This window comes from Eretmochelys imbricata, chromosome 8 (assembly GCF_965152235.1).
Source record: "Eretmochelys imbricata isolate rEreImb1 chromosome 8, rEreImb1.hap1, whole genome shotgun sequence".
In the NCBI taxonomy this organism is placed as follows: Eukaryota; Metazoa; Chordata; order Testudines; family Cheloniidae; genus Eretmochelys; species Eretmochelys imbricata.
In genome coordinates, this window is record NC_135579.1 from 35,023,547 (window position 1) to 35,037,599 (window position 14,053).

General features: G+C 46.2%; 1 protein-coding gene across 1 annotated transcript in view; it reads right to left on the reverse strand.

Annotated features, from left to right (window-relative positions):
• The window catches only part of DNAJC18 (DnaJ heat shock protein family (Hsp40) member C18), a 39,633-nt gene extending 28,985 nt beyond the window's left edge, over positions 1-10,648 (reverse strand). The window contains exons 1-4 of the mRNA XM_077823543.1: positions 10,560-10,648; positions 8,972-9,155; positions 6,924-7,069; positions 3,828-4,013 (exon numbers count right to left, since the gene is read on the reverse strand). Coding sequence (XP_077679669.1) covers positions 3,828-4,013; positions 6,924-7,069; positions 8,972-9,155; positions 10,560-10,596 — 553 coding nt within the window. The 5' untranslated portion in view covers positions 10,597-10,648. The remainder of the gene's footprint in view (positions 1-3,827; positions 4,014-6,923; positions 7,070-8,971; positions 9,156-10,559) is intronic.
• Between the last annotated feature and the right edge of the window lie 3,405 nt (positions 10,649-14,053).

Consider the following 14,053-nt stretch of genomic DNA (forward strand, 5'->3'; position numbering starts at 1 on the left):
AATGTGTCATGACATCACAGAAAATCCTCTTTAGTTCTTTGTGGCCACTTTCTAATTCTGCGCAGCCGTTCAGCTGGCAATAACAAAGAGGGAGGCTGAGCTCCCAAGGTCATCTCTGTGAAGCCAAAATGCAACATTTTACAGAAACATTTATTGTTTGCAACACACAGACCACTGATTCAGTCATTTAAAACAATCACTATTCACGTACCTGTCACTAACTGGCTGACGCCAGGCAAGCACACTTGAGACACAAGACCCCCAAAATGGTGAGTAACCTCAGGGGCAGGGAAAATCAGTGTTCCAGGACCATACTGTAGACTGGGCATGTGGCTCTCGGGGAGAGCCAGCATTGTAGCAGGGGCTTTACAATCATTACTGTCCCCACATTTTCCACAGGCTGTGTTCATTATGGAAGATATCTCACTGCTTAGGGTGAGCAGGGATTCAAGGGAGGATCTTCGCCAAGACTGCGGCTTCCGGCCTTGGCCCTTATGTGGTCCCACAGTGACGGCAGATTGGGGTGGGAAAGTTACCCTTAATGGGGCAAGAAACAAAGCAGCTCGGTCAAGGAACCTGTGGCAGCGGATTGCCCAGTATCTCCAAGAGAGTTTCCTGAAGAACTCTGAGGCAGATTCCTGTGAAGTGAGGGAGTCAATCAACACTGTTCCATCACTTAGACAAGGCCTGTGGTGGTATGTGCATCATAGACACATGCCTGCTTTCTGCAACCCCCCTGCCCCCAACAACTCGCTTCAGCAATTTCCAAAATCAAAGCCACTTACCAGGGGCCTCCTCTCCTGTTTGCGCTTCGCCAAGTTTTGACAGCTGTGAATGGTTAGCTTACTCCAGAGTAGAGAAGAGCTCCTGGCTGCATGCATCTCTGACTTCTGAGTCGTCCTCTGCCTCTCGGTCTCCCCACAATACATCCTTGTCCAAGATTTCCTCCTCCTGGCTCAGTCCACTTTTGACTGGCATGCGAGCCACCGAAGTATCTACAGTGGCCTTTGTAATGGAGATGGGGGTCACCACCGAGTATCGCGTCCAGCTCTTTGCAGAACGGGCAGCACTGGAGCAGCGGTTTGTCTCCCACAGCTTATGGTAGGTACTCCGCAGCTCCTTCACTTTGACCCTGCACCGCAGTGTGTTCCGCTCATGGCCCCTTTCTGTCATGAAATCTGACCGTAGATATCATAATTCCTATGCTGCAGCGCAGTTGGGATTGGACAGCCTCCTCTCCCCAAATGCTCATGACGTCCAGCAGCTCAGCACTGCTCTAAGCAGGGGATAGCCTGGTGCGTGGAGCAGGTATGGTCACCTGGAAAGATGCACTGAGACCACTGTATGCGTCACCGAGCAAACAGGAAGGGAACCTTCAAAATTCCCAAGGAATTTAAGGGGCAGGGCTCATGGTTGGTCACTTGAGGGCAGGGCCGTACAGTTCAAACTGATGACCAGAGAGGTGAGAACACGCGTTGTGGGACACCTCCTGGAGGCCAATCGCAGCAGTGTAATCGACCAGGGTGTCTACACTGGCACCACGGCACTGTCACCCTGATGCGGAAAGCGGTACGCTTCTCGTCGGGGTGGTCTTTTTACAGCGCTGCAGCTGCACAGTTTCTAACCACTGAGTGGCTTGGCAGCGTGTGCACCTTGGGAGTTACACTGCAGAAAGCTGCTTTACTGCGCAGAAACTTGCCAGTGTCTACAAGGCTTCAGTGAGCTGTCTATGACAGTAGCACTACAGTTAATGAGGTTGGCAAGCACACTCCTGATCCCTGGAGATAAATACCGCCTCCCCATCTCCAAACCATTTCTGGCTTCAGGCAACAGGGAGAGAGAAGAAGCAGTTTTACCAACTACAGCTGGAGTTAAAAATGTGGCCCACAAGGAATTCAACCTGCCTCAGCCCTTCCTGCATTAGTGGTTCTCACCCCTGGAGCTCAGCACTGGTTAGGAACTCTCAGGAGAGGCAAGAAGACACAGACAGGGGTTGGTAGTGTGCTGGCTGGCCACACCAGAGCAGCAACAGCATGAGTGGTTCACTGAACCATGTGGGAATGCTGTTGAAGTAGCACATGTGAAGAAAGCAAGGTTAGGGTAGGTTTTCACATTCTGAAAATCTGAAGTCAACAAACTCAATTTAAAATTGTGTATCTCAGGAGTTTTGCTAGACGTAAAAAGGAAGAAGTGAGAAAAGTAACAGCAACTGTCACTTTAGTTATCAGGTTTTACTATTCTGAAAAGTACAGTTAGGCTATGTCTACACTACAAAGTTAAGCTGACGATCATCCACCGCTGTAATTAAACCGCTTTTGCACATCCACATAATGCTCCTTGTGACAGCAGAAAGTGTCCACAGTTAGTGCTATTGCATCAACAGAGAGGAACAGTGTATTGTGGGTAGTTATCCCACCGTGCAACTCACCACCAGCCATCACTCAGTGGTCCATGATGCAGTTCTCTGTCCAATCGTTCTATGGGCTTCCTACTACATTTTGCACCACTTTTCAACAGCCCCTGTAAACTTCCTGCCCATCATCTCTGTCTGAAAGCAAGGATCCTGGACTGTTCTCTTGTATTGTAATGAGCATTATGAACACAATGTGGCTGATCCTGCAGTATTTTATGAGCTACGAAACCGATGACACCGTGGTGTCTGCCCCCGTGTGCCATGGAAAGAAACAATTCCAGGCTGATGTTGGCATTCATAGAGCAGCCGCACACAGTGGACTGTTGGTTCTGGGCATAGGAAATAAGCACTGAGTGGTGGGATTGCATCGTTATGCAGGTATGGGATGACGAGCAGCGGCTGCAGAACTCTCAGATGTGCAAAATCACTTTCCTGGAACCGTGTGCGGAGCTCGCCCCTACCCTCTGGCACAAGGATACCAAAATGAGAGCTGCCGTAACGTGGGAGAAGCAAGTGGTGATCGCTGTATGGAAGCTGGCAACTCCAGACTGCTACCGATCAGTTGTGAAACAGAGGTCTACCATGTGGGTTGTAGTGATACAAGCGTGCAGGACCATTAATCTCCTCCCGCTACAAAGGACTGTGACTCTTGGCAATGTGCGGGAAATAGTGGATGGCTTTGCGACAACGGATTCCCTAATTGCAGGGTGTGATAGATGGCACGTATATTCCCATTTTGGCCTCAGACCACCTTGCAATGGAGTACATCAACAGAAAGAGCTATTTTTCTGTGGTATTGCATGATGTGGTGGATCATTTCACCGACATCAGTGCATGGTGGTCCAGGAAGGTGCATGACACACGTCTTCAGGAATACTGGCCTGTACAGAAAGCTGCAAGCAAGGACTTTCTTTCCAGACCTGAGGAGTCTAACTGCGGATGTGGAAATGCCAATAGTGATCTTTAGGACCCAGCCAACCCCTTGCTCCCATGACTTATGAAGCCATACACCAGAAACCTTGACTGCAGCAAGAAGCACTTCAAGAACAGGTTCAGCAGGTGCAGAATGACTGTTGAATGTGCATTTTGCTGATTAAAGGGTCGTTGACGCTGCTTTTTTGGCAGGTTAAACCCGAAAGAAGAAAATATTCCCATGGTCATAGCAGCCTGCTGTGCTCTGCATAACATTTGTGAAGCTAATGTTGAGATGGTTTTATTACGTGAGCATAGCAAGAAAGTTAAATCAGTGGGAGGAGCATTGCAGTGCGTAAACCTCAACAGTGAGGTTGACGTAAGCTGCCTATGTTGAGTTAGCTGTGTAGTGTAGACAGGGCCTTAGGTTCTTGAGCAGTATCAAATAAAGCTAACTTTCCAACTCTTTACACTTCAAAAACACTATAGACAGAACACTGACCTGTAGGGAAGTGCCCGCCAAAAAACATGTTGAATATTTCTTCTGGTGTGATGTCTGCTTCAAATTCCCTGTAATAATCATAGTTCCTAGCCCGGGGAGTGCTGAAAGTGTCTTGCTCATTCCCAAATTGATCATATCGTGATCGTTTTTCAGGGTTGCTCAGAACGGCAAAAGCAGTGCCTATTGCTACAGAATAAGAGAGAGCAAAATTACACATTTATGTCATCCAATCTTTTCAAGTCATGCCTTTCATAAGCTGAATTTTAGAAGATGAGTAGCAACAAGTTGATAGAGACATTTTCTGTTGGACAAAGTATAACACAAAACCATCTGGACAGAGAGACTATGTCCATTGGAGATGTCATTCTTAAAGCAAAGTGAGTGCTCCTTTCAGTTATTCTTGTGGATACTGGTATTAGCACTGATGAAAGCTGCTCACTCATCGTGGATAGAAGCAGGAAGTTAAAACATTTCCTATAGCATATGGAAAGGTTGAAAATACTCCGAAAACTGGAGAAGAGACCATTCTGGAAATCTGTTAAAGGGCTGAGTGACAATACAACTTTTTGCCAAGTCTGAAACCAGTTAGTGACATGGTAGGTATTAGAGTGTGTGTCCACACACCATATGGTTAATTACATGACACTGCATCCTTCCTGTAGGATGTATACTTTTAACTTTGTATTAAGTTAACTTGAGTTACATTCCTATGAGTTGGACAAGATAAACACTATGCTTCTCCTAGGATTTACCTCAATCAGCTGAAAGGTTACAACTGCCTTGTCTTCACTAGACTTGTAACACAGGTTATCTTAGCATGGGTTAAAAATATATCTTTTTCCCTAGTGAAGACAAGGCCTTAGTTAAACAAGTGCAATTGCGTGTACAGCATACCACAGAGAGCTAGGTGAGAATGGCAGCAATGTTAGAGTGATCTCATGCACCAGTGGAAAGAAAGGAACTGAGGGTGGGGGATGGCCATTATCTTACAAATGCCCACTTGCTGGCAACACCATTCAAAGGCACAGTAGTTTTGAGCTAAGGGAGTTCCACCAGTCACCTGAGAGACTATCAAGAATAGGGCTCGATCACAACATTTGGGGAATGAATTCTCAAATAAGGATCAAGGAATTTACAATAATTGCCTTTATATTAATAAGTGGTAGCTTTCAAAATTATCCAATATGGTTTTTAATGCCAAAGGCAATCCACTAACCGTATTATGTTTTGCACTGAGATAGCCTTGGAGAATGAAAACCTCTCCTCATAGAATAAATACATCCCTGGCAGTTTCCCCTCTCCTCTACACTCGTCTCAGTTCTGACCTGAAAGAGCCACCAATAGACCAGTTTGGTGTCCATGGTCATGCCTATTCAATCTGTAGCCACTTTGCTGAGACTGAAAATACAGGTACAAACTGATACACTTAGGTATCTACCAGGACCTGAAATAGGAGAATTGTTTCACACTGGCCACCATACAGCTAGTCAGCTGGCAATGACCTCATCACTAGCCACCTGAGCTGGCTCTAAACTAGTGTCCCAAAGATGAAAGACCCCAGATTTTATTACCAAACCCTTCAGCCACCATGTCTCCCAGAACACACCAACATCTTCAGATATTAATTTCTGAGAGTCAAATAGCTGCAACAAACTCAAGTATGCAACAACTTTCTCTTCTAAAGTTGTGTTCATATAGTTTTTCCAAATGTTCAAGGTATCTAAATAATAATGCAACTAAAGAACATTGAAGTTTGATTTTAAAATTTAGAACTTTTGTATCACCTTAACGCTGTTTGAAATATATTTTTCATAGGCAAATTGACACTGAAAACCAACCCAAAGATGAAAAAAAAAAAACCCAAAAACTTTGCAACTTCATGTCTTCTCTCTCTTAACACTAGCTAATTGAAAGCAAGGCTTTGCCAAGCTCTGTGTTAAGATAGTCCTGGCCATAGCTGGAAGATAAAAAAGAGAAGGTATAACAGATTTAATTTAAGTCTTTAGATACTGATTGTTGATACAGTTAATATAATCTTAGTATAAAATTCAGAGAATCAGAATAATACACTCAAAAACTTTCAATGTTTTCATGATTTTTAACTCATAATTAGGGCCCTACCAATTTCACGGCCGTGAAAAACAGGTCATAGACAGTGCAATAAGCCCTTCCCCGTGAAATCTGATCTCCCCATTCTGATCTGGGAGCACCACTGCTCGGGGGCTCCTAGCTACAAGGCTGGGAAGGAACAGGACTTGTCCATCCCCTCCATGGCCGCGGGGGGGTGGGGGAAGAGAGGGAGGGAGGGAAAAATCAGACAAAAATCAGAAGCTTCCCCCTGCTTCCGGAAGCTCTGGGACTGGGCAACAGCCCTGAGATTGCTGCAGCTAGAGGAGGCTTGTGGAGGTGGGTCCCATCTCCCCCTGCTGCTGGTAGCACCCCAGCCATGGGGCTCCTAGCTGCAAGACCCCAGCAGGCTGGGGAGGGACAGGATTTGTCCATTCCCTGCAAGGCTGATTGGGGCGGAGGGGGAGGAGGAGGAGAGATCAGACCTACCTCTGGGTACCTTTGGGTTGGGACCCCCACAGTTACAATACCATGAAATTTCACATGTAAACATCTAAAATGTGAAATTGACCATTTTTTAAACTCTCTGACCATGAAATTGATCAAAATGTACTGTGAATATGGTAGGGATCTGCTCACAATCTAGTACATAGAACACACAGAACAACAGGTGATTAGACAACCAGGGAAACTGTTGATCAAATGGATGAGGGCTATTCGTTACAAACAATACTGCTTAAACAACACCGTAAAAATTCAAAGGGATTTAGCATGCCTTTTCATTTTACTACCATCCTGCTTCTCACAGAGGTCTGTACTTTGAAACTCCTCCTAACAAAAGCAACTCTTTGTCAGGCAGCTGTGGGATTTTATGAAGAAAACTGTATGCAACCTACCATCGCCTATGAAAATTATAAGCTTCTAATTATAAGTTTCTATGAAGTCTTCAACCAGGGTGCATTGCCATAGTCTGAAACAAGCCTTGCATGAAGATTCTTTTTAAAATAAACCATACTTCATCTCACATACCTTTAAAAGCTTCTGTTGCTCCAGGAGCAGAGTTTTTGTCAGGGTGAAATTTAAGGGCCAGTTTTCGATAAGCTTTCTTCAAATTCTCCTCATTGGCATCTCTCTCAACTCCCAAAATTTCATAATAATTGCTACACTTCTTTATTCTGAAAAGAGACAAAATTGTTTGGTTTTTTTAAGTCTGCATGCCTCCTCCTACAATACAGTTGAGAGAAAATTTTACAAGAAACCAAATAGACAGCACTTAACATAGGTGAGGAAAAAGTAGCAGCAGAGAGAGATTGTATGTTGATAAGATGCATGAGGAATCAGAGCACTGTCTTAGGAATGGGGTCATGTGTATCACTTAAAATTCACTTAGTGAAAATGTAAGTGCTGAAGAAAGGTGCCAGGTTGTACATCCTAGAAACTGAAGTCCTCTGTTTAGTCAAAAAGCAGTTACAACACAGGCAGATGTAAAACAAGCTTCCCCACCAATCCAGCTCAACCCTCGACTGAAAGGAGCCGATCTAAAGGGCTGGTATGTAATTTGGTCTCCACGTTCATCCATCTCTTGCCTGCCCTGGTAAGAAAGCCATTAGTGTGCCCATTTGTACGATGCACATGACTTCAGAACCTGAACACCTGGCCAGCAGGAACTGGACACCACAAGGTTCATTTCATATAGGATATCAAACCAGGCATATGCATCATTTGCAGTAGAAGAGCTTATTTAAATTACTTTCACCTGAGAAGACTACATTTAAAATCCTGACATTGATCAACAAGTGAAAAAGAGCCTGGTGGGTCCCCCATTGTTATCTCTATTTGTGCAAACTACAATGTTGGTCTACCTATCTCAGGTACTTATATAGCCTTCATCCATCTTGTACGTGAGCACCTCATAATCTTTAATGTGCTTATGCTCACAATACCTCTGTGAGGTAGGGAAGTATTATTATTTCCATTTTACAGATTTGGAACTGAGGCACAGAGAGACTAAGTGACTTGGCCCCGGGTTACATAGCACGTTTGTGGCAGAGCAGGACCTGAACCCAGATCTCCCACAACCCAAACTAGTGATCTAACCACTGAACCATCCTTCCTCAGTCTCTACTCAAGCACTCAGGGCTAGAAGAGCTAAAACTTAGATGCACTGACAATGCAGGAGGGTGAATAGTACTTGACTGTACTATCCTTTGCCTCAGCCACGCCTCATTTTCATGTGAAGCATTACATACAGAGCCACTGAAGTCAACAGAAACAGGGGTCTTGCTCATGCAGAGGTCCTTGTAGGAACAAGGCCTAAATTTAAACACATAGTTATGCTTATTTTCTTCAAATCCTTCTTTTCATGGAGGCTGTTTCAGCTGGAAAAGTAAGCTTGGGCTGAAACTTAGAATTTCAAGTCTTACCTAGAACTAGGTCTCCTCCCCACAAAAAAAATAATTAAAAATGGTTCTACCTTTTAAAGTTTAAAACCTAGTAATTTAAAAAGGAAATGTTTGTGCTCCTCTAACTTTAAAAAAAACAGCTGCTTTAAAATGATCTTTTACAAATTCTTTAGATTACAATATGGATAAATTGGTTGCAGTATTTTTAGTAAACATTCACAGTTAAATTTAGGAAGGCACAGTGACTAATATTCTGTTCATATATAGCAACTTTTGTTAATTACCTACTATTATGCATATTACTCCTATGATTATGATGGCTCCATAGTTTAAATTGACTAGATACTAAATACAAATATTCATAATAGACATAACTGTTCGTTAACTGTGACTTAAACCCATAACACCTCAAGGAAGTTTAAGTTAGGTTCAGAATATAGTTGATACTGTAGATTTCACCACTCAGAGATACTTATAATAAGAGGACCCAATTTTCAAAACGTGCAGAACACTCACAACTCCCATAAAAGCCATTCAATCAAACCACAAGTGCACATTAGCTGCTCAGGACTACAGCAGCTTTGCAGTTGACATCTGGTTACTAAAAGATCACATATGTGAGACTTTTCCCTCCGCCAATACAATTTAATGTAGAGTCTACTGAAAATAGTTTACCTTTGTACCCCATACAACTGCTCCTCTGTGTAAGTCATACTAGCTTCTCCAGAGCCCGGTTGACCCCTCTCATTGTCACACTTCTCCTTCTTCCCTTTCATACAGTCGCTGCAAGCACAGAAGTCAGAACTCTCACTGTTTTCCTCTGTTGGGCATGCATTCCTTCTGAGTGCATCAATTAAGGCTGCAAAGCAACATGTCCCCATTATGAATGTATTACCAAAAATGCAATGACATATCATTGCATGTTTCACTGCACAATAAATATAAAATTAGAGAATTAAAGTTAGCATAAATTTGGTTAAAGAAATGTGTTGCAAAGGAAGGCCCTAACTAGCAAGTAAAAGAAAGATCTTAAAAGTAACAAGCTATAAGGCCAGAAGGAATGAAGGAGGGAGGATACCTTGTTCAAAGAATGAAATAAGGGAAAGTTCCTAAAAAGGCCTCTGACCAATAATGGTGACTGCAGATGGTAAGACAAAGAGACTGTCTTAAAAATAACCAACACTGACCTTCCCACCCCACTTACCAATGTTCTCAAAAATTGGGGCCTATCTGAATTCATATGCAAAGGAAAAACTGTTAGTCAGCAAGGAGGAAAGAGAGAGACATGGAGGAAAGGCCTTTGGAAGAAAGAAGGTTGGAAACTTTATTTGGATTAAGACTGCAAATAAGGGAGAACTGCCTCAAATCAGTTTTTCACTGAAGTCAGCAATTGGCAAGGACATCACTGGTTTGTTAAAGGGTATAAAAAAAAAGTAAGCTCTTAAAGGGTTCATTGTTAATACCTGCCTGACCACGTTGGAGTGGCCCAGTATTGGTCTAAGCATCCCTGGGTTTAGCCCATTTGTAACTATATCTTGAGCAAATGCTTATAAATATTTTGTTATTGTTTGGAGTAGTACATTGCTTATTATTTAGGCATGTTTAGAGCAACTGTATAACTATCAGTCAGCCTTCGTATTTAATAAAGTAATTTATGGTTAACTTAGTGTTGTGATAATATCCTGCATAAATAATCCCAATATTCAGTCTAATGGAAACATCTTTTCACATACAAAAATCCATGAAAGAAAAAATTCATCTTTCATCACAGCATTATCCATGGATTATCCTTAATGGGGGTCTTTTCTGTGTGTGTGCTATACCTGAGAAAAACATTACACAAAGCAAGTAATAGAGAAAACAAAGGAGAAAATTCACCAGTTATATCAATAAAGCAAGAACCAAATACACATTGCAAATTAATAATAGTGCAGAACGATATAAATGCTGCATGGACTGAAAACTACAGCTTCAGGGCTAGATTGCACAAAACGGAATGCAGAGGAAAATGCAATGCAGCTTCAGGCCCTAGGCCCTTCCTCAACCCCCATAATAACCTCATCCCCATTCCCTCCCCAGCCCCTAGCACCCCCTCCCCACTCCTCTCCCTGCCAGCACCCTCCCCTCCCTACCCAGCCCCCACAGTGCCCCTCCCCGCTCAACCCCCCTCCCTGCCCAGCCCCCACAGTGCCCCTCCCCACTCCCTCCCCGCCCAGCCCCCCGGGCTCCCTCGGCCGCTGCCAAGTGCCGCGGCGCTCGCTACCTTCGGCCCAGCGCTCCCCGCTGCCCAGCCCCGCCATGTTGTTCGGGGGGAGGAGGGGGCTGGGACAAGAGCGGGACCCGGCGTTACTGCGGCGCAGGCAGAGGGGGCGTGGCGCGGGGCCTCCTGGGTATTGTAGTCCTGCCGCTGGATTACATTACCCAGAGGCTCCGCGCGGCTGGGGGCAGGGAGGGCGTTAGGCGCGTGGGGTGCGAGTCCCCTGCCCTCGCCGTCAGCGAGTGGCAACGTCATCGAAATAGGCGATGGCGTCACGGGAACGGTCAGTAACGTCATGGAGACTCTGTAAAATCAACCCCCCAGCCAGCCACCAGGTCTGTGGCAGCAGGGCAACAGCCCGCCTGGTGCTGCCCAGCGCCTGTCCCTCCCCGCCGCTCGGCGAAGGCCTCAGCCCCGCGGCTGGCCCCGCCATGCTGGGAGACCTGAGGTGGGCCTGCGCCCTCCAAGGCAGCTCCTCGGGGCTGGCTGCGGCTGGTTGTTCGGAGCATCCCCTCCGCTGGCACTGGGCTTTAGTACAGGTTTAGTCTCGTACAGCTTGGCTCAGAGGAGGCTCTGCCCGGCAGCTCTCAGGAGCCGAAGTGAGCTCCGGTGTGGTAGCAGTGCTGTTATTGTCACTGTGTACGCCCGCAAAGCACACAAGGCCTAGGGGGCCTCACGGTCCTTTGTCTGAATGGCTGACATCCTGAAACACAAGTACAACAGGAGGAGGGTGGGGGGAAGGCGTCACAGGTGACAAGGGCAGTGGCTGGCACATATTGGTAGATCCATTTGCTTTTGGGGTGGGGAGGTGCACAAACTCTTTTCCTCTTGCAGTCTTCATGGCAAAAGTGGATCTTGAAGGATCTACATGATGAGAGGGTAGGGTGGCCACTGGTGCCTCCACAGAATACAGGACATCCCCTGGGCTGTCCCTGTTGCCACCTGCGTGATCCCCCCTCACCAGTGTGACCTCTCACGCACAGTGCATGTGAGGTCATGCTGCAAGGAGGACACCATTTTGCAGAATGCCCTGCTCCCACCTGCGTGACCTAGCATGTGGCTTGCTGACGGGGGCAGAGCAGTGTGCTCTGCAAAATGGCGTCCCCTGTGCATGATACTGGAAACAATCACATCCAGTTTTATATCAGTGCTGGACAGGGCAAAAACAGGACTGGACAGCTTGAACCTGGACATGTGGCTGCTTGTGAGAGGATAGTGTCATAGGCCTTGTCTACACTACGAAATTAGGTCAAGTTTATAGAAGTCGGTTTTGTAGAAAGCGTTTTTATACAGTGGATTGTGTGTCCCCCACACAAATGCTCTAAGTGCATGTAGTTGGCGGAGTGTGTCCACAGTACTGAGGCAACCTTCGACTTCCGGAGCGTTGCACTATGGGTAGCTATCCCACAGTTCCCGCAGTCTCCGCCACCCATTTGAATTCCGGGTAGAAATCCCAGTGCCTGATGGGGCTAAAACATTGTCGCAGATGGTTCTGGGTACATATCGTCAGGGCCCCCTTCCCTCCCTCCCTCCATGAAAGTAAGAGCAGACAATCGTTTTGCGTCTTTTTTCTTGAGTTACCTGTGCAGACGCCATACCACGGCAAGCACGGAGCCTGCTCAGCTAACCGTCACCGTATGTCTTCTGGGTGCTGGCAGATGTGGTACTGCATTGCTACACAGCAACAGTTTATTGCCTTTTGGCAGCAGACAGTGCAGTATGACTGGTAGCCGTTGTCAATGTAGTCCAGGATACTCTTTTAACTGACCTCAATGAGGTCAGGGGTGCCTGGGCAAACATGGGAGTAACTCTGCCAGGTCATTTCCCTTTTAAGTTTCATCTCATGGCGATTCGTCTCATTGTCTTTTAATCTGCAGCCAGCAGAAGACAATGGCCAGCAGTCATACTGCACCGTCTTCTGCCGAGCACTCAGGTGATGACGATGGCTAGTGGTCATACTGCACAGTCTACTGCCAGCAAGATGTATAAAGATAGATGAAGTGGATCAAAACAAGAAATAGACCAGATTTGTTTTGTATTCATTTTCTCCTCCCTCCCTCTGTGAAATCAACTGTCTGCTAAACCCAGTTTTGAGTTCTATCCTTGAGGGGGCCATTCTGTTTCTCGCAAATCCACCCCCTTTGTTGATTTTAATTCCCTGTAAGCCAACCCTGTAAGCCATGTTGTCAGTCGCCCCTCCCTCCACCAGAGCAACAGCAAACAATTGTTTTGCGCCCTTTTCCCTGGATTGCCTGAGCAGGAGCAGATGCCGTAGCACAGCAAGCATGGAGCCCATTCAGCTCACCACAGCAGTTATGACCATTGTAAACACCTCGCGCATTATCATGCAGTGTATGCAGAACCAGCACCTGAAAAACCAGGCGAAGAGGTGACGGCAGCACGGTGATGAGGACATGAACACACTTTTCTCTAAAACCGCGTTCCCCCACGATTTGGAGATCCTGGTGTTAATTGGGCAGGCTCATGCTGTGGAACGCCGATTCTGGGCCCGGGAAACAAACACAGAGTGGTGGGACCGCATAGTGTTGCAGGTATGGGATGATTCCCAGTGGCCTCGAAACTTTTGCATGCATAAGGGCATTTTCATTGAACTTTGTGACTTCGTTTCCCCTGCTTTGAAGCGCAAAAATGCCAAGATGAGAGCTGCCCTGACAGTTGAGAAGCGAGTGGCAATAGCCCTGTGGAAGCTTGCAACGCCAGACAGCTACCACTCTGTCGGAAATCAATTTGGAATGGGCAAATCTACTGTGGCGGTTGCTGTGATGCAAGTAGCCAATGCAATCACTGAGCTGCTGCTATCAAAGGTAGTGACTCTGGGAAATGTGCAGGTCATACTAGATGGCTTTGCTGCAATGGGATTCCCTAACTGTGGTGGGGCTATAGATGGAACCCATATCCCTATCTTGGGACCGGACCACCAGGGCAGCCAGTACATAAACCGCAAGGGGTACTTTTCAATGGTGCTGCAAGCACTGGTGGATCACAAGGGACATTTCATCAACATCGGTGTGGGATGGCCGGGAAGAGTTCATGATGCTTCAGGATCTCTGGTCTGTTTAAACGGCTGCAGGAAGGGATTTACTTCCCAGACCAGAAAATAACTGTTGGGGATATTGAAATGCCAATAGTTATCCTTGGGGACCCAGCCTACCCCTCAATGCCCTGGCTCATGAAGCCGTACACAGGCACCCTGGACAGTAGTTAGGAGCTGTTCAACTATAGGCTGAGCAAGTGCAGAATGGTGGTAGAGTGTGCATTTGGACGTTTACAGGGTCGCTGGTGCAGTTTACTGACTCGCTCGGACCTCAGCGAAACCAGTATTCCCATTGTTATTGCTGCTTGTTTTGTGCTCCACAATCTCTGTGAGAATAAGGGGGAGACGTTTATGGCAGAGTGGGAGGTTGATGCAAATCGCTTGGCCGCTGAATATGCGCAGCCAGACACCAGAGCGGTTAGAAGAGCACAGCAGGAAGCGGTGC